Source organism: Salmo trutta, chromosome 15 (genome assembly GCF_901001165.1).
Source record: "Salmo trutta chromosome 15, fSalTru1.1, whole genome shotgun sequence".
Taxonomy (NCBI): domain Eukaryota; kingdom Metazoa; phylum Chordata; class Actinopteri; order Salmoniformes; family Salmonidae; genus Salmo; species Salmo trutta.
Window position 1 is genome coordinate 29,665,361 of NC_042971.1, and position 21,324 is coordinate 29,686,684.

Genomic DNA, 21,324 nt, shown 5'->3' on the forward strand with positions numbered 1-21,324 from the left:
TAAACTGTAGACCACACTATCTACCAAGAGAGTTCTCATTTATATTATTCATAGCCGTCTATTTATCACCACAGACCGATGCTGGCACTAAGACCTCACTCAACCAACTCTATAAGGCCATAAGCAAATAAGAAAATGCTCAATCAGAAGTGGCACTCCTAGTGGCCTGGGTACTGTAATGCAGACACATTTAAATCAGTTTTACCAAATCTTTACCAGCATGTCACATGTGCAACCAGAGGGGAAAACAACTCTAGACCACCTTTACTCCACACACAGAGATGTATACAAAGCTCTCCCCCGCCCTCCATTTGACAAATCTGACCATAATTCTATCCTCCTGATCCCTGCTTATGAGCAAAAACTAAAGCAGGAAGTACCAGTGACTCGTTCAATACGGAAGTGGTCAGATGACACGGATGCTACGCTACAGGACTGTTTTGCTAGCACAGACTGGAATATGTCCTCGGGATTCATCCAATGGCATTGAGGAGTATACCACCTAAGTCATCGGCTTCATCAATAAGTGCATCAATGACGTCGTCCCCACAGCGACCGTACCTACATATCCCAACCAGAAGCCATGGATTACACGCAACATCCACATCGAGCTAAAGGCTCGAGCTGCAGCTTTCAAGGAGTGGGACACTAATCCGGACGCTGACAAGATATCCCGCTATACCCTCAGACGAACCATCAAACAAGCAAAGCGTCAATACAGGATTAAGATTGAACCTTACTACACCGGCTCTGATGCTCGTCGGATGTGGCAGGGCTTGAAAACTATTACGGACTACAAAGGGAAACCCAGACACGAGCTGCCCAGTGACGCGAGCCTACCAGAAGAGCTAAATGCCTTTTACGCTCGCTTCGAGGCAAGCAACACTGAAGCATGCACAAGAGCACCAGCTGTTCTGGATGACTGTGTGATAATGCTCTCGTTAGCCGATGTGAGCAAGACCTTTAAACAGGTCAACATTCACAAAGCCGCGGGGCCAGATGGATGACCAGGACGTGCACTCAAAATAGGTGCGGACCAACTGGCAAGTGTCTTCACTGACATTTTCAACCTCTCCCTGACTGAGTCTGTAAAACCTACATATTTCAAGCAGACCACCATAGTCCCTGTGCCCAAGGAAGCTAAGGTAACCTGCCTAAATGATTACCGCCCGTAGCACTCATGTCGGTAGTCATTAAGTGCTTTGAAAGGCTAGCCATGGCTCACATTAACAGCATCCTCCCGGATACCCTAGACCCACTCCAATTCGCATACCGCCCCAACAGATCCAAAGATGACGCAATCTCAATCGCACTCCACACTGCCCTTTCCCACCTCGAGAAAAGGAACATGCTGTTCATTGACTACAGCTCAGCTTACAACACCATAGTGCCTACGAAGCTCATCACTAAGCTAAGGACCCTGGGACTAAACACCTCCCTCTGCAACTGGATCCTGGACTTCCTGACGGGCCGCCCCCAGGCGGTATGGGTAGGCAGCAACACATATGCCAACGCTGATCCTCAACACGGGGGCCCCTCAGGGGTGTGTACTTAGTCCCCTCCTGCACTCCCTGTTCACCCACGACTGCATGGACAAACATGACTCCAACACCATCATTAAGTTTGCTGACGACACAACAGTGGTAGGCCTGATCACCAACAACGATGAGACACCCTATAGGGAAGAGGTCAGAGAACTGGCAGTATGGTGCTAGGACAACAACCTCTCACTCAACGTGAGCAAGACAAAGAAGCTGATCGTGGACTACAGGAAAAGGCGGGCCGAACAGGCTGTACAGGGCATCAACAGGGCTGTACAGGGCTGGGGACAAGCTTCCTGCAATCCAGGACCTATATAATAGGTGGTGTCAGAGGAAAGCCCATAAAATTGTCAGAGACTCCAGTCACCCAAGTCATAGACTGTTTTCTCTGCTACCTCACGGCAAGCTGTACCGGAGCACCAAGTCTAGGACCAAAAGCCATAAGCCTGCTGAACAATTAATCAACTCCACCGGACTATTACATTGACCCCCCCCCTCCATTTGTTTTCTACACTGCTGCTACTCGCTGTTTATTATCTATGCATAGTCACTTCACTCCTACCTACATGTACCAATTACCTCTAACCTGTACCCCCACACACTGACTCGGTACCAGTACCCCCTGTATATAGCCTCGTTACTGTTATGTTATTGTGTTACGTTTTTATTATTTTTTACTTTAGTTTATTTGGTAAATATTTCCTTAACTCTTCTTGAACTGCACTGCTGGTTAAGGGCTTGTAAGTAAGCATTTCACGTTAAGGTCTACACTTGTTGTATTCGGCGCATGCGACAAATAAAGTTTTATTTGATTTGACTACCATTTTATTTTACTACAGTATTTATACTATAGTTAACTGTAAATACTACAGTATACTACAGTAAATACTACAGTATGCACTGTAGTGTTTTTTAGATTTTAGTCCGCATAAACACTACTGTGAATATTACAGTATTTATACCATAGTATACTATAGTATTTTTTTATGTAGGCAGCGCACTTTCTCTATTGCCTCCCACCCAATATGAGTCACCATCAGAGGCGACTTTAAACTACTGTGCACAGGGCCCAGACACATGCTAAAACACATTCAACCCACTCTATCACTATAGAGAGAGAGAGAGACAGAGATAGAGATATAATAATGAGAGGGAGAAAGAAAGAGGGTGAGCTAGATAGTGTGTGAGAGAGACAGACAAAGACAAAGAACAAACAATCCAAGGCAAACCTAGTGTAGAAGAGTGCAGGCGTCCCATCGGCCCTGTCTTGAATCTAACATTGTTCATTCTTCTACAAGTTTGGGTCGGCTAATTCATCTGCCAAGAGGTTGGGCTCCTGGGCCCACTTCACTTCCCATAAACCCTGCTGCTGCTCATTGAGGGTACTGGAGAGGGGGAGCAATGGAGGGGGGCATGGGAGTGGTGGTCCACACACCCATTAAATCCAGATAATGAGGGTTGTCTCAGGATCCCCGCTAGCCCCCACATCAACATTCCCCGCAATAATTTCCATCGCTGAGGCTATCTGTCACCCAGCTGTACCCTTACACCTCCCATTTCAAAGCCATAACTCAGGCTGAAGAACCCCATTGCCATTGCATGTAACGGGATCTTTAAAATTATCCACTCTAGAAACTGGACCAAACTCCTGGGATGCTTTGGAACACTCCGGGTTGAGCTTTGGGTCCCCAGATGCACACACACACGCGCACGCCTTCACACAGGCATACGGGTGTGCACACACATGCACCACGCACGCATGCGAGCACACACACACAGCTCCCGGCGTCCAAACACCTGCAGTGTTCCTCCCTCCAAACACACACATGCTGTATCTTTATTTGGCAGTGCAGTAGGCCTCCTTCTAGTAACCTAGTGAATACAGGGGAGGATGGTGGTGTGTGCAGGAGAAGCAGTGCTGTCTAAGTGTTGATCTCTGCTGTAAATCTTTCTCTGATCCCTGACTCATCATTAATTGGAACAATCTTTCCCGTGTCTCACCGCCAGATAAATAAGGCACTCTGCCGGGGTGTCTGTGGAGATGCCTGCTCCAAGGATTGGGGATGGCTGTGTAGGGATGGGAGGGCTGGATGGATGGATGGAGGGGGGGGGGGGGTTCTTGCGCGTGTGAGACGTTATAAATATTACTGTCTGCCCTTTTTTTGGAGGGGTACAGCTGTTTTGAGTTTGGGATTCAAACAGCAGCAACTCTGTCTTGGATTGGGACTCAGGCGGCTCTGCCTGTTGTTTTTTTCCCTCTGCTTCCTTCCCTCCTCTGAAAACGTCATTCAAGTTCCTCGTCTTTTTGGCAAGTAGTTCGGCTGCTGGCTGTCACTGTGTAGGCCAAGCAAGACTCTTTACTATTGATGGGTGGCTTTGGGTTTAAACAACAGACGTCCCTTTAACTGACTCTATACTACCGCATTACATTTTCTGCCCCCGTAATTCTAAATATTTACACTGCGAGTTTCGATTTCAGGCCGCAGCGACCTGCCTGTTTAAAGAACATTCATAGAAATGCAGACAATAGACAGGAAATCAAGGCCACAGGCAGTGCGGCTGCAGCACAGTGCACAGTGGACCCCAGGGTGTAGCACTGTGACCCTTAGGACGACCTGGTTCTTTGTTACTACACCCCTTGTAATGCTAGCACTCTTCAGAGCACACAGGATATGGGCCAGACATGTCCTACGGTATCATGTAGCTCAGTTGGATTACACTGTCCAGACAGATAAGTATATGTTAGGGTAGAACCTTAGGCAGGCCATCCTTCATTCTAAATGATATAGAATTTGCACGTAAGTGGGATCTTAGTTAGCAGATTGTAACAGGCTAATGTGATGCTCCATTAGCAGTTACAGGATAGGTACTGTTTGGCATAGCACAGAGAATTTTTGACCAACATTAAATTGGATACTATCTTCATTCTTGATTTGGCCAAACATGTGTCTTCTAAAATGTCCATGTCCAGTTGCAGGTGGTTCGTTTTGAATTGAGAAAATGCTCCTGAAAACAACTGTTTCCGGCGAGACCTAGTACCATGAAAAAAACAGCTAGCTGGAGCTCGTCTGAACGGTCGTCCTGCTATTAACTTAAGCTGATTGCTTAGGTTCTGCTCACTACAGTGTTGTCCGGTTAGAACACCATGTTGAGGCCCATTACTGTCTTAATTGTCACTACCACACACACACACACACATATCCTGACACAGCTGCTTCCATTGAAGGGTTTTAAATAGATGTGGTTCTACAAAAGGCGGAATAAACTATCATTAGGATCCATGCAGAGCAATACACAATAATGTAGGCCTACACCATTGTAATAATATACAAAGTCTACATGCAAGTCAAGGATATTATACCTACAAATGACTGCTGTAATATAGCATGCAATACATGGATATGTGACCCGATTCAGGAAACTAAGCATATGTCACAAGTCACGACTTCAGAGGAGAGCCGTTTGAACGTAATTTTTTTTTTTTTTTTATCAAAATGCGTTTTTTGGCAGAAATGCCTTCTCGAACATGTGAACTTTCATGTGCCTTATCCTCTCTAGGCTAGGGGGCGGTATTTTCACATCCGGATGAAAAGCGTGCCCAAAGTAAACTGCCTGCTACTCGGGTCCAGAAGCTAGGATACGCATAGTATTAGTAGATTTGGATAGAAAACACTCTGAAGTTACTAAAACTGTTTGAATGATGTCTGTGAGTATAACAGAACTTATTTGGCAGGCGAAACCCAGAGGACAAACCAACCAGGAAAACATTTTTTGAGGTCACTCTCTTTTCAATGGGTTTTCTATGGCGATCTAGATTTCTAAGGCACTTGCTTGCAGTTCCTATTGCTTCCACTGGATATCAACAGTCTTTAGAAATTGGTTGATGGTTTTCCTTTGTGTAATGAAGAAGTATTGCTGTTCAGAACGAGGGTCGAGTGAAGTGTACTGTTTGTTAGAGGCGCGTGACCTGAAAGCACTCTCCACTTTGTTTTCGTCCGGTATTGAACGCAGTCTATCCCGTCTTAAATTTTATTGATTATTTACGTAAAAAAATACCTAAAGTTGTATTAGGAAAGTTGTTTGAAATGTTTGGACAAAGATTACAGGTAACTTATGAGATATTTTGTAGTCATGTTGGGCGAGTTGGAACCGGTGTTTTTCTGGATCAAACGCGCCAAATACATGGACATTTTGGAGATATAACGATGGAATTAATCGAACAAAAGGACCATTTGTGATGTTTATGGGACATATTGGAGTGCCAACCAAAGAAGATCTTCAAAGGTAAGGCATGAATTATATCGTTATTTCTGAGTTTTGTGTCACGCCTGGCTGGATGAAATATGATTGTTTCTTTGATGGGGTGCTATCCTCAGATAATAGTATGGTTTGCTTTCGCCGTAAAGCCTTTTTAAAATCTGACACAGCGGCTGGATTAACAAGAAGTTTATCTTTAAACCTATGTATAACACTTGTATCTTTCATCAATGTTTATGATGAGTATTTCTGTAATTTGATTTGGCTCTCTGCAATTTCACCGGATGTTATTTGAGACAATACATTAGTGAACATAACGCGCCAATTTAAACTGAGGTTTTTGGACATAAAGAGGGACTTTATTGAACAAAACAAACATTTATTGTGTAACATGGAGTCCTGGGAGTGCCACCAGATGAAGATCATCAAAGGTTAGTGATTAATTTAATCGCTATTTCTGACTTTTGTGAGCCCTCTCCTTGGCTGGAAAATGTCTATATGGTTTTTTGTGGCTAGGCGCTGTCCTAACATAATCGCATGGTGTGCTTTCGCCGTAAAGCCTTTTTGAAATTGGACACTGTGGTTGGATTAACAAGAAGTTTATCTTTAAAATGGTGTATAATACTTGTATGTTTGAGGAATTTTAATTATGAGATTTCTGTTGTTTGAATTTGGCGCCCTGCAATTTCACTGGCTGTTGTCGAGGTGGGACACTAGCTCTACACACCTAGAGAAGCAGATAACTCTGAGCCTAGCGAGATGGAAGACACAGGGCCAGGAGCTAGAGCAGGAGGTTTGGTGTGTAGCACTGGGGGAGCTGACTGTTTATTGACTGAGGCTGACTCTAACTTGAGATGTGCGGGGCGGAGCCCTGAAGTCCGTCCAAGCACCCTGATTGGTTGGATGAACAGAGGTGTGAAGGGTGATTGACAGGGTTGCAGGCCAATCGGATTGAGTTGGCCGGCCTTTTGTACAGCTCCATTCATAAAATGAATACATTTCTTGCTCCATGAAGTAATCCAACAATGTGTTTACTACGATCTTGTCTATTTAAAATCTCTCATTGATCGAGACAGGTGAGTGTCATAATGACATGACTTTGGGGCGGACCCACCTGTCTCAATCAATGAGAGAAGATTTGAAATAGACAAGATGGTAGTGTATACATTGTTGGATTACTTCATGGTAAATTGTATTCATTTATTTTAATAACGGAGCATTTATTTAATTCAAACGAACCACCTGCAACTGGACACGGACATTTTGTTTGGCCGAATCAAGAACGAAGACAGTATCGCCAAGTTAAGGTTGGCCGAAAATTCTCTGTGCTATGCCAAAACAGTAACGGCTAATGGATCTGTCATGTAAAGCAGGTCCTTTTGTATTGGCTCACTGAGCAGATATTTCTGCAGTTGCTCAGCACTCCTGATATTTTACTGTAAAAACACTTTCTTCAATGACTTGACCAAACAGACTCATAAGTAAGTAGTTAGGTTTCAAACAAATTCAATTTTAATACAATTTGAAATATCTATCCAAAGAAACTATTAGTTTCGCATTAAACCAACATGAAAGTCAATGTAGAAGTAAAGTTAATGGTGGACTGCTGTACCTTTTGCCGTTGACCTGTCCACTGTTGCACTCCATCTTGATGGTGACGCGGGCGGGTGGCTGGGACAGCCAGTCCTGCTGGTGCACCCTGGGGCTCATCTTGGCCGTCTGGCCGTACTCGCTGGCCGACGCTGCCGTCATCTCCACCTTTGCGTGGTGGGGAGTTCCGTAGGCACACTCAAACAGCGACTGGTCCTCACTCACCACTGACAATGCTTCCTGTATGCAGAAAGAAAAAACACAGACACATCCCTCTTAGATCTCCATTACAATCAAAGCTTCATTAACTTGGTTTACAATCAACTGGTTCAGATTCATTAAGTGTGGATATTGGCATTAACCAAGTACAATTGATTGATTTGGGATCCTAGAGGCTCTGCAAACATTACAGGTAATGTGTGACCAGTCTGTGATTTAAACATTAAGCTCTACACACATAATGTGGTGGATATAATAGTACATTGCAGTCTGATGAATACCTCCTTGTGCGCTCATTGTTTTGGTGGTAAAATGGCAGACAGAATGACCCCTGGAAAGTGCACCTGAAAACTAGGCCCCCTAATTAGGGAGAGATTACCATGGCCAGTAAAAGTGTTCTAGTTTCACTCACATCTACCTGGGTTGAATTAGAGCACAGCACAGAAGTATACGTTATGATTAAACCAGCAGGGTGTCTACCAGTCCTTATAATACATAAAGTTGTCATTATACATTAATAATATCCACAAATGATCGCGAACATGGGCAAAGAGCACCAATATTAACCAATATTAACCAACCTGACCCTCTTAACGTAGCCTCCACATGCTAACCCTAGTAATCACTAACATTTCAGAGGCATTATGTCCAACCTTTCGTCTTCTTCACAGGACAATAGCTACATCTTGGCATCACAAAGCTGAGGTAACATTCACCCACAGCCAACCAGATGTGGATAGGCCTCCTTAAGAGTATGGCTTCTTCCAAGGTAACTTCCTGTTCTTTCTTTTTTTGGTGCCCCTGCTGGCCACTTTCAGTCTGTCGCCCAATGACTGCTTTAGGGGGTTTACACTTCTGACTTCACATTAAGTAGTCTGCACCAATGGCATTGAATTCAGTATGAATTGAATTAAACTTTTCAGGCTATCATAAATGTTCCGAATCTCCAAAGACTCTCACCCGATTTAGCTGTGAAAATAACTCAAGGCAAAGCAGGATAGTGTGGTAATGCACTGACACAGATTGAGAGAGAATCAGGTTTTGTGCCCAGGTATTTTTTAGGCTATTGGGTTGGATCAGGACATAGAGAGGATATTCTGTATTCATCTCATACACTTTGACTGGTACAACTGCAGAGGAGTTTTAGTATACCGCTCCATGTTCTTACAGACTGACAGAGACAGTGAAAGCATGTCAGGAGTTTGTTGTGATGTTAGGAGACCACAGTCCTACTAATAGGTGGTTATCTCATCACTGGGTATCCTCCCTGAAATCACAATGGTGTCAAGGCCTCACTCAGGTCCCCATGTGTCCTTGGACGCATCTTGCTCCAAGAAAGATTGAATCACATACAGCCCAAAACACAAACCATTGGAAAATGCCTGCCTAAAATATAACAACTATGTTTACAGTGCACAGTAAATCTTTAGTATTTTTTTCCACATTCAAAGACTAAATGCATGTTCTATCTGAGGGACTCTTAATTTGAAAATCATAAATGTTGATTTGTCTACTGTTTATACACTGCTCAAAAAAATAAAGGGAACACTTAAACAACACAATGTAACTCCAAGTCAATCACACTTCTGTGTAATCAAACTGTCCACTTAGGAAGCAACACTGATTGACAATAAATTTCATATGCTGTTGTGCAAATGGAATAAACAACAGGTGTAAATTATAGGCAATTAGCAAGACACCCCCAATAAAAGAGTGGTTCTGCAGGTGGGGACCACAGACCACTTCTCAGTTCCTATGCTTCCTGGCTGATGTCTTGGTCACTTTTGAATGCTGGCGGTGCTTTCACTCTAGTGGTAGCATGAGACAGAGTCTACAACCCACACAAGTGGCTCAGGTAGTGCAGCTCATCCAGGATGGCACATCAATGTGAGCTGTGGCAAGAAGGTTTGCTGTGTCTGTCAGCGTAGTGTCCAGAGCATGGAGGCGCTACCAGGAGACAGGCCAGTACATCAGGAGATGTGGAGGAGGTCGTAGGAGGGCAACAACCCAGCAGCAGGACCGCTACCTCCGCCTTTGTGCAAGGAGGAGCAGGAGGAACACTGCCAGAGCCCTGCAAAATGACCTCCAGCAGGCCACAAATGTGCATGTGTCTGCTCAAACGGTCAGAAACAGACTCCATGAGGGTGGTATGAGGGTCTGACGTCCACAGGTGGGGGTTGTGCTTACAGCCCAACACCGTGCAGGACGTTTGGCATTTGCCAGAGAACACCAAGATTGGCAAATTCGCAACTGGCACTCTGTGCTCTTCACAGATGAAAGCAGGTTCACACTGAGCACGTGACAGACGTGACAGAGTCTGGAGACGCCGTGGAGAACGTTCTGCTGCCTGCAACATCCTCCAGCATGACCGGTTTGGCGGTGGGTCAGTCATGGTGTGGGGTGGCATTTCTTTGGGGGGCCGCACAGCCCTCCATGTGCTCGCCAGAGGTAGCCTGACTGCCATTAGGTACCGAGATGAGATCCTCAGACCCCTTGTGAGACCATATGCTGGTGCGGTTGGCCCTGGGTTCCTCCTAATGCAAGACAATGCTAGACCTCATGTGGCTGAAGTGTGTCAGCAGATCCTGCAAGAGAAAGGCATTGATGCTATGGACTGGCCCGCCCGTTCCCCAGACCTGAATCCAATTGAGCACATCTGGGACATCATGTCTCGCTCCATCCACCGACGCCACGTTGCACCACAGACTGTCCAGGAGTTGGCGGATGCTTTAGTCCAGGTCTGGGAGGAGATCCCTCAGGAGACCATCCGCCACCTCATCAGGAGCATGCCCAGGCGTTGTAGGGAGGTCATACAGGCACGTGGAGGCCACACACACTACTGAGCCTCATTTTGACTTGTTTTAAGGACATTACATCAAAGTTGGATCAGCCTGTAGTGTGGTTTTCCACTTTAATTTTGAGTGTGACTCCAAATCCAGACCTCCATGGGTTGATAAATTGGATTTCCATTGATTATTTTTGTGTGATTTTGTTGTCAGCAAATTCAACTATGTAAAGAAAAAAGTATTTAATAAGATTATTTCTTTCATTCAGATCTAGGATGTGTTGTTTAAGTGTTCCCTTCATTTTTTTTAGCAGTATATTTCAAAGTTCTTCCTGTTTCTTCTCGTCCATAACAAATCAATGGGACCCCACAGTTACCAAGTCCATTAAACACCTATGACTAACACAAGCATACACCTTTTCCCACAAATGCCATGACGTGGCAACCTGTCTCTAATTTTCCCAGTATTGTTGTTAAATCCCTTTTGCCAAAACACTGTATTTTGGTTACAGTCCCACCGTTTCCTTAGTTCCTTCCTCTGTGCTCCTTAGCCCTCCTTAACCTGCCCCTCCTCTCTCTCTATTGCGGAAGGAGTGCCCCTTGAACATCTCGGAGTAAGAGATCCGCCCTGATCTGGTGACAGGTCAAGAAGCTGGCCTCAAATCAGTTAGGAGGAAAAGGAAGCCTTCTCGGAAAGCAGATTATTCTAGTGGGGACTGGTCTTCCCTGATATGTCAGCTGCAAACCACATTACAGAGCAGAGCAGGCCAGGCACATTGACCCTCACCTGAGAGAGGAAGGAGAGAGGGGGGCAGAGAGAGAGAGAGAGATGGAAAGGGATAGCAACATAGAAAGAGAGAAAGAAAAATAGAGAAAGAGGGTCCAGTGGTTAGAGATAGAGGACAGCAGAGCATGATATACATGAGGTGACCCCAGCCAGCATGAACAAGGGGCACACACACACACACAGCTTTTGTTCATCCAACACAAACAGAACAAAACCAAATCCACTCACAGCTTACAGTATGTTCAGCCATTATCCTATGTAAAAGATTATAAAGCCAGGAACCAACCAAAAAGCAACCAACTGACAGGCTAACTGAGAAATCCGTCATCAATCACAGCTGGGATTTTTGATAAACGTGTGGGTTAAAACCAATGAGTGGCATTTTAATGCAGTCAGTTTACATTGTGTCTGGGAAACAAGTTATGGAAAACACTGGAAAGTAGTTATTGGAAAATATTTGGCCGTCATGAAGCCAACGGGAATATGTGAGAAAACAACATGACTAAACTAGTGGAGAGCACAACAGCACAAGAGTCTGTCTTGCCCCAAACTCAGTACAGTGCATTCCTCTATGGCCCATTATCCCTCTTCTGAAGAAAGTGAGAGATTGTTTCACAACCTTAGTGTCCCGGGCCAAAGAAAATGAACATCGAATTAGGCAGGGAAGAAACAGGCTGCTCTAAGCCCAGTGTTCCAACTGAACACTGAATCCACCAGAAAATAAGTCATATAATGTATACGTTCAGGGAGGTCCTCTATGCTAGCATGTAGTGGAGTTCCATGGGCTGACACTCAAATGGGCAGCAACATGGCCTTCTGGGTAGGGAAATGAACTGGTGACCAGAGGGCAGCTGGTTCAAATCAGAACTTGAGCCCCTCCAAGGCATTTATAGTAGATTATCCTCCATAAATATTGAGCTTTATAAGTGGAAAATTGGTGTAGTACACTGTTAATTTCACCTCATATAATGCTGTGCAAATCACATTTAGTAACAGTCAAAATAATGTTAGCCTGAGCTGGTTTACAGTACTTTTTGGTGGCCATTTTGTAGTACAACATTCCTTCCAAAACCTGTCCCTTTAGCTCCAGTGTCTCCTGGGTAATTCTGACCATATAAAGTAACATACAGAGCCATAGCCACAGTGTATTAGTCCCTCTAGTCCTGTAGTCCCTCTCAATAAGGCAATTGGACTCATTCATGCAGAATGTCCCAGGAAGCCTTCCCAATGAGATATGGTGTGGTGTGGCTGCTCACAGGAAGCTCCCCTTCTCCCAGCATTTCCTGCATTGAAAGTTTCTGATAGTGCAGGAGGGGTATCAGGAGGTGGGGAGTGCACAAGAGGAAGTGCTCGTCCATCGGCATTTTGATTGTGGCCGAAAGACTTGAAACACTAATGGAGTTGATGGGCGGATGAAGAGAGGGAGAAATAGAGAGAAAAAGGGAGGGAGTGGAAGGGAGTACCTCCTACAATTTTTACACAGCAGGACAATGGGCAGTCAACCTTGCCGTAACGTCAGTAGTGCAGGTTAAGGCCTCACACTTCCCCCTCCTGCCATCGGGCGCATCAGTGATGTAGTGGAGGGTATATGCCGTATACCCGCTTAGTTTTCAGTGGGCATTGGGTATACTCACTTCCTAATCCCCACGATGCGTATCAAAATACTGCGCATAAATGTGCACCCGGCAGTAGGCCTACACGCAAATGTTCCAAAATAATGATGCTAATGATAGGCCTAACCTAGGGCTGTTGCGGTGACCGTATTACCGCCACACAGTGGTCACAAGTCATGAAAGCAGTCAAATTCAACGTGACCATTTATTCACGGTAACTAGGCTTCTCCAAGCTCAGATGCTGCTGATGGTCATTAGTAGCCTAACAAACTTGCTAACTGCCTGGTATTCAGCACTCTATTGTCCCTCAAATCACTCTGACATCAATGCAAATGTATTCGAAAATCAAAAACAGAGTGATAGCTTCTATTGATCCCATCAGCTTTCTATAGGCTAGGCCTACTATACTTATTTCTCAACTTTCATAATATTAAGCACATTGCTTATCTTTACAACAGAAGTATAGCCTACCTGACTGACACAGGAAAAGTGTCCTCCATTTGCTGTTTAAGTACATAGATGACATGTATTTTTTCCCCTTACCCTGTTTCGAGATGATAATGGTCCATTCTAAATCGGAACAAATTTCACACATATATTATTTTGTATTTGTAAAGACAAGATTAAATCAAGAATAGTCTGATGGGTGACAATATTAGCCTATCACAATTATATATTATCACTTGTGAATGATGCCCAGAGTAAATCAAGAAATAATACATTTTTTTTGCTACTTTGTCTAATCATTGTTGCACACCTCATGTAACGCCGCACTCTGGGCTAAGGGCACAATGGCTACAAAGGGCATGGATTTTTAGTGTGGATTACGGCTACGTAAAGGGGATGCCGCCAGGAAATTCGAGGCATTAGCAAGTGCTTGTCAAATTGAGAGACTAATGAAGTGTGTACAGCCTGCGCAAAAAAACAAAGCAGAGCTCATGCCTTTCAAGCACCTTTTTTCAAATCATCATTAGAGTCGCATCAAGCAGCCTTACAACGTATTAAACATCTAAACATATAGCCCAACGTTTGTACAACAACTCTTTTCTTTGTTAACCACTCAACACAGAACGGCCGCATGTGCGCACTCCCTCAAATCGTTTGGAGAAAATATCCTTTCTATTTTATTCAGCTTTGTTTAATTGTTTTCTTCATATTATAAAATAATATAAATGAATGCCACAGAATCCTAAGCAAATCTTGTCTGCTAAATGAGCTAGTGTAGCCCACAGCCATTTGGCATAGCCAGATAAGGACCTAACATAAAGACAACTCAGACTATGCTATTCTGTTCTTCTGAAATAGACTACATTTTCTTTATATCATGTTTATTTAGACCTGTCTAAAATAAATAATGTATTTATTGTGAAGGTGTAGGCTATATTACATGGATTTATTAGACTTTTCAAAATGCAGATGTTCCAAGGTCTGCAGCAGTGGCTTGTAGGCTATGTGTGGAAGCTAGGAGATGCTAAATGTGTTTATGTTAATAAACGGTCAATTACCGTGAGACTGACAGTTATTTGCTTGAAAATCACCACCTGACGAAATTTCGTGACAGCCCTAGCCTAACCATCTTCTGTTAGATGGAAAGGCTTTCCCAAAAACCTCAATTAAATGTTAACTAGCTTCAAAGTAGCCTATGCTTTTAATTAGCTGTTTTATGATTTTGATATTCTCTTGTGAAATCGATGATTTTTTACTAGATTTCCTGTAGTTGTTCATGTTGTCTGTCTAATTGTGTAATGACTTGGTGCTGCCTATCTTGGCCAGGACGCTCTTGAAAAAGAGATTCCAAATCTTAATGCGTCCTTCCTGGATAAATATAGGTTAAATAAAAAATAAATAAAATATGCATACCTGGCAGAATGATATCATGATTATTTGCGTCAATCAAATAACAACACAATGTCAAATGCAGGTAGCCTTGTAAAATAATTAGCATCCAATCACATTAACCGTTACTCTCTCACAGGAATTCCACTAACGGTCCGTATGTAGCCAAACGTAGCTGCTGCTCATTCTGTTTGCTCGATTAATGGTTAAAAAAAGTAAGGCCCGTGTCCATAGAGACACATACCAGCTCTACTGGTAGTACTGCTACTACCAGCTGTACTACTGCACATCTGCACCTGTCGACGACACAAGTTGTTCTGCTTCCACGAGCACATCCAATGCTAGCATCAGTAATTCTACATTTGTTGTTAGCCCAGCTAGCATGGACACTGACAGTTGTGAATCTGATGCAGCAGAAGAGCTACTGCCCCCTACTGCCCCCTAAAGCACCGAACAACAGACAGGGACATTGGACCATCGAAGAGGCGCAAATATGATGAGAACTACATTGATTTGGGGTTCACTTATAGTGGGAGTAGTGCATTTCCTCAGCCACAGTGTGTTATATGTGATAAAGTACTATCTCATAACTTGATGAAACCTTCACTCTTGAGCAGACATTTAGAAAAAAAAACATGCCAATTTGAAAAATAAGCCCTAGGAGTTTTTTGAGCGAGAATTAAGACGACTTTCGAGTAGTAAGACATGTATAAAAGCAACATATACCATTAATAAGAAGGGGTTAGAAGCGTCTTATATGGTGAGCTACCGAATGGCTAGGATAGGCAAGCCCCATACTATTGTGGAGGACTTCATTCTTCCTGCTGCTGTGGATATGACTGGGACAATGCTGGGGGAAAAGGCCCCAAAAAACTATACAGACAATTCCTTCATCAAACAACTGTTTCATGACGTATCAGTGACATGGCAGGAGATGTTTTTAACAATTACTGCTTTGCATACAAGACAGTGAATTATATGTGTTACAGCTGGATGAGTCAACAGACGTGGCGGACCTGGCACAGCTCCTGGTATATGTCCGTCCCGTTTATTGGGGGTTAATTAAGGAAGACATCCTCTTCTGCAAACCACTGGAAACTAGGACAACTGGAGAGGATATTTTTAAAGTACTGGACAGCTTTGTGACATCAAATTGACGTTGGTGGTCAAGATGTGTTGGTATCTGTACTGATGGCGCAAAAGCCATGACAGGGACACATAGTGGAGTGGTAACGTGCGTGCAAGCAGTTGCTCCCAACGCCACTTGGGTACACTGCAGCATCCACGAGAGGCTCTTGCTGCCAAAAGAATGCCTGACAGCTTGAAAGACGTTTTGGACACTACAGTGAAAATGGTTAACTTTGTTAATGCAAGGCCCCTCAACTCTATTTTCTGCACTATGCAATGATATGGGCAGCGAACCTATGAATTTCTGACTCTGTTGACAGCCTCATTTAACTGTTTCAATAGTGATGACCTTTGCAACCACGTACCTATGTGAGAGTGGATTCTCGGCCCTCACTAGCATGACAACTCAATACAGGCACAGACCTGTGTCTGCAGAGTTATGTGCATCCTTTCAAGCACACCCTTCTCATTAACCAGTGGTGAGTTATTCACAATTTTCAATGAACAAATAAGGTTTTATATGTAAGATGGTTAAATAAAGAGCAAAATTATTGATTTTATTATATTATTATTTGTGCCCTGGTCCTATAAGAGCTCTTTGTCACTTCCCACGAGCCGGGTTGTGACAATAACTCACACTCATTCTTATGTTTAATAAATATATCGTATAGTGTATGTGTGGCCGGCTTACAATGATGGTAAAAAACAACATTTCAGAGTGCGCTGACCCTGGTGCTAGAGGGGGTACGCAGCTGGAGGTTGAATGTTTGAAGGGGTACGGGACTATAAAGAGTTTGGGAACCACTGCTCTACACTATACTTGCTTGTTTTCTCACATAAACTGAAATTATGCGAACTATTAGAATCTTAGCACCCAGGAAATGGCGGAGCGATTTCTGCATATTGTTATGGACTTAGAAGATCAAATGTTGTTGTTTTTCTATTAAAAAAGTGTGACTTTGAGGGCAAACCTATGAATTTCTGACTCTGTTGACATCCTCATTCATCTCTTTCAATAGTAGGCATACTATTAGCCTACTTGTACAGTACAGCTTGGGTTGGCCTGACTATGAAAGACCAATACGGGAATGATAATTTTTTGTCATTCAGAGTGTATGTCACTGTTTCTCAAATCATTTTTTTTAAAGGGCTCCTTTCCTTTGCCGGGTGGGCCCTTTTTAATGTTTTTTTATTAGAGTATACCCATATGTCCAGACTACACTACACCACTGGGGGGCACCCATTCTGGATGTTGTTTTAGCAACCCCCACCCTGATTCCACCAAAGATGGTGGATGAATGAAGATGTCCAACTCAGGCTGCTTACCATTGAAAATAAATATCAGTTCTGGTCTACTTAACAAGGTGAGTCTCCCATAGGCACCAGTGCCTTAGCAGCTGTGTCTGGTCTGCTTAGTTCATTGACTGTATATGAACCCTACTATGACTTGACAGAGACAAACCTTACTAGTCCAAAACACAAGATACATTCTTCTTAAAACAGGAAGATCTCCTGTGTTACATTTCCACAAAAGCCATAGAAAAGCAGTATGGTCTGTACATTACTGCTGGAAAGAGTGTTTTGTTTCAGAACAGAATGAATGTTGTTGCATCATCGATGTCCTATGATGAATAATTTTCAGAGGTCTTGATTTTATTTATTTTTTATTTCACCTTTATTTAAAACCTGTCTGGGCTAGGGGGCAGTATTGAGAATTTTGGAAAAAATATGTTCCCATTTTTAACTGCCTCCTACACCAACTCAGAAGCTAGAATATGCATATTATTGTTCAGGTTTGGATAGAAAACACTCTGAATTTTCTAAAACTGTTTGAATGGTGTCTGTGAGTATAACAGAACTCCTATGGCAGGCAAAAACCTGACAAGGTTTCAAGCAGGAAGTACCCTGTCTGACAAGGAGTCGTGCGTCTTACATCTTTTTATTGAAAAGTAAGGATCTTAGCTGTAACGTGACAATTCCCAGGGCTCCGATAGGCTCTCAGAGCCCGGGAAATAACTGAAGGTTTACGAGGGAGTCTCAGGCTGAAACACATTATCACCTTTTGTAAGTGGCTGCTCCGAGGACCTTTGAATGAGGCGCGTGCATGAGTCGCTCCTGAGGAGAAATTTTATTCGGCTGTTTAGGCTCAATGCATACTCCCGGTCGGAATATTATCACTTATCTACGAGATAACTGGCATAAAAATTGGTTTTAAACAGCGGTTGACATGCTTCGAAGTACGGTAATGGAATATTTAGACATTTTTGACACGCCAATGCGCCATGCGCGGGACCGTGAAGAAGCATTCTGATAGTGTCTAGAACTCACGAACAAAACGTCGCTGTTTGGATATAACGATGGATTATTTGGGACCAAACCAACATTTGTTATTGAAGTAGAAGTCCTGGCAGTGTATTCTGATGAAGAACAAGCAAGGTAAGAACATTTTTCTTATAGGAAATGTGATTTTGGTGGAGGCTGACCTGGGTGGGTATCTAAATAGCTAGCCCTGTAATGCAGGGCTATGTACTTAGATTATTGCAAAATGTGCTTCATCCGAAAAGCTATTTTAAAATCGGACATATCGAGTGCATAGAGGAGTAATGTATCTATAATTCTTAAAATAATTGTTATGCTTTTTGTGAACGTTTATCGTGAGTAATTTAGCAAACTGTTAGTAAATTCCCCGGAAGTTTGCGGGGGTTATGCTTTTTCTGAACGTCACATGCTAATGCAAAAAGCTGTTTTTTGATATAAATATGAACTTGATTGAACAGACATGCATGTATTGTATAACACAATGTCCTAGGTGTGTCATCTGATGAAGATCATCAAAGGTTAGTGCTGCATTTAGCTGTGGTTTGGGTTTATGTGACATGATATGCTAGCTTGAAAAATGGGTGTCTGATTATTTCTGGCTGGGTACTCTGCTGACATAATCTAATGTTTTGCTTTCGTTGTAAAGCCTTTTTGAAATCGGACAGTGGGGTTAGATTAACGAGATTCTTGTCTTTAAATAGCTGTAAAATAGTCATATGTTTGAGAAATTGAAGTAATAGTATTTCTAACGATTCAAAAATCGCGCCACTGGAATTTCAGTAGCTGTTACGTAGGTGGGACGAAATCGTCCCACATACCCGAGAGAGGTTAACCAGGTAGGCAAGTTGAGAACAAGTTCTCATTTACAATTGCGACCTGGCGATTTGGCAGAAACACATGTTATTGAGAAAGAGACGGAGCTGTTGCGTGTGGGACAGACCACTTGTGATGTGTGAAATTATAATACAGTGTGAAACTTGGCTGTGGCCCACAAACTTGGCTGTGGCCCACTGCAGTTTGAAAAATTATGGGTGCATTTATTTCCATAGGTCAGTGACAAAGTTTGGCCACAGCCTCAGACACAAAGCCACAGTGCTACAGAGATTGGTTGGCCACAACTTCCTGTATTCCCCTCTGGTATGTGCATTACACACACACATACACGGCATCTGCATTGTTTGTCTCAGTTCTGTCCGCAGGCGGGCATGATAATCTGTTTTGTTTGTGTCCTGATATCCTGTGGTTGACTCAATGAATCGATGACATACTTTTCATTGTGAAATCTTGTACAATGTATGAAGTTAGTTCTTATTTATTTTTGTACATTGAGGACTAAAGAAGTGGCTATGGACTAACACATTTTGAACCATTTTTATTTTTTTTCCTTTTCAAACAATAACAACCATGCAAAGTTAACAGGTAGGTCTACCATGAACATTTTTGATTGGTTAGGGATAAGATCTGTTATCTGAATGATATAAAAAATGGCCCTCCAAAAATGTTCCCTTGTGTTCTGTGAACATTTCTTACTAGCTGTGTACTACAGTCTACTAGATACTAGAGGCCCCAACTCACTGGCCTCAGAAAAAACACTGTTTAAGACTATAGACTGTCCACTAAGGTTGGGTGGTATACCGTATATGCTATATATACTGTATATACCGTATCCTGGGGTATTTCGAAATTCCCTAGGTATGATTTTCCAATAGTGTCAATACGTTTTTTTAAAGTATTATATATATATATATATATATATATATATATATATATATATATATATATTATTATTATTATTATTATTTTATATATATATATATATATATATATATATATATATATATATTATTATATATATTATAAATATATATATTTATACTTTTTAAATAAATAAATAGTTGCAGATAACCTGTTTAGGATAGGGGGCAGTATTTTCACGGCCGGATAAAAAACGGACCCGATTTAATCTGGTTATTACTCCTGCCCAGAAACTAGAATATGCATATAATTATTTGATTTGAATAGAAACAGTTTCTAAAACTGTTTGAATGGTGTCTGTGAGAATAACAGAATTCATATGGCAGGCCAGAATCTGAGAAGATTCTATATGGGAAGTGCCCTGTCTGACCATTTCTTGTCCTTCTATAGCCTCTTTATCAAAAATAGAGGATCTCTGCTGTAACGTGACCTTTTCTAAGGCTCCCATAGGCTCTCAGAAGGCGCCAGAACATGGAATGATGACTCTGCAGTCCCTGGGCAAAAAACAGTAGGGGTTTTGGAAAGTGGTCGTTCTGAGAACAATGACACTGGTGCGCGCGTGCATGTGAAGACTCCATTTTCTATTTTCAGTGTTTGAATGAAAACGAGGTCTCCCGGTTGGAATATTATCGCTATTTTACGAGAAAAATCGCATAAAAATAGATTTTAAACAGCGTTTGACATGCTTCGAAGTACGGTAATGGAATATTTTGACATTTTTTGTCACGATATGCGCCGGCGCGTCACCCTTCAAATAGTGTCTTGAACGCAAGAACAAAACGCAGCTATTTGGATATAACTATGGATTATTTGGAACCAAAACAACATTGGGTGTTGAAGTAGAAGTCCTGGGAGTGCATTCTGACGAAGAACAGCAAAGGTAATCCAATTTTTCTTATAGTAAATCTGAGTTTGGTGAGGGCCAAACTTGGTGGGTGTCAAAATAGCTAGCCATGATGGCCGGGCTATCTACTCAGAATATTGCAAAATGTGCTTTCACCGAAAAGCTATTTTAAAATCGGACACCGCGATTGCAATAATTGTTATGTTTTTTGTGAACGTTTATCGTGAGTAATTTAGTAAATTCACCGGAAGTTTTCGGTGGGTATGCTAGTTCTGAACGTCACATGCTAATGTAAAAAGCTGTTTTTTGAAATAAATATGAACTTGATTGAACAAAACATGCATGTATTGTATAACAATGTCCTAGGAGTGTCATCTGATGAAGATCATCAAAGGTTAGTGCTGCATTTAGCTGTGGTTTTGGTTTTTGTGACATTTTATGCTAGCTTGAAAAATGGGTGTGTGATTATTTCTGGCTGGGTACTCTCCTGACATAATCTAATGTTTTGCTTTCGTTGTAAAGCCTTTTTGAAATCGGACAATGTGGTTAGATAAAGGAGAGTCTTGTCTTTAAAATGGTGTAAAATAGTCATATGTTTGAAAAATTGAAGTTTTTGGATTTCTGAGGTGTTTGTAATTCGCGCCACGCTC

General features: G+C 42.5%; 1 protein-coding gene across 7 annotated transcripts in view; it reads right to left on the reverse strand.

Moving 5' to 3' along the window:
• LOC115148765 (transcriptional regulator Erg) overlaps positions 1-21,324 on the reverse strand; it is a 106,558-nt gene that overhangs the window by 16,527 nt on the left and 68,707 nt on the right. For all 7 annotated transcript variants that reach the window (XM_029690978.1, XM_029690976.1, XM_029690979.1 and 4 more), the window contains one exon: positions 7,411-7,628. In XM_029690978.1, the coding sequence (XP_029546838.1) occupies positions 7,411-7,628 (218 nt within the window). The remainder of the gene's footprint in view (positions 1-7,410; positions 7,629-21,324) is intronic.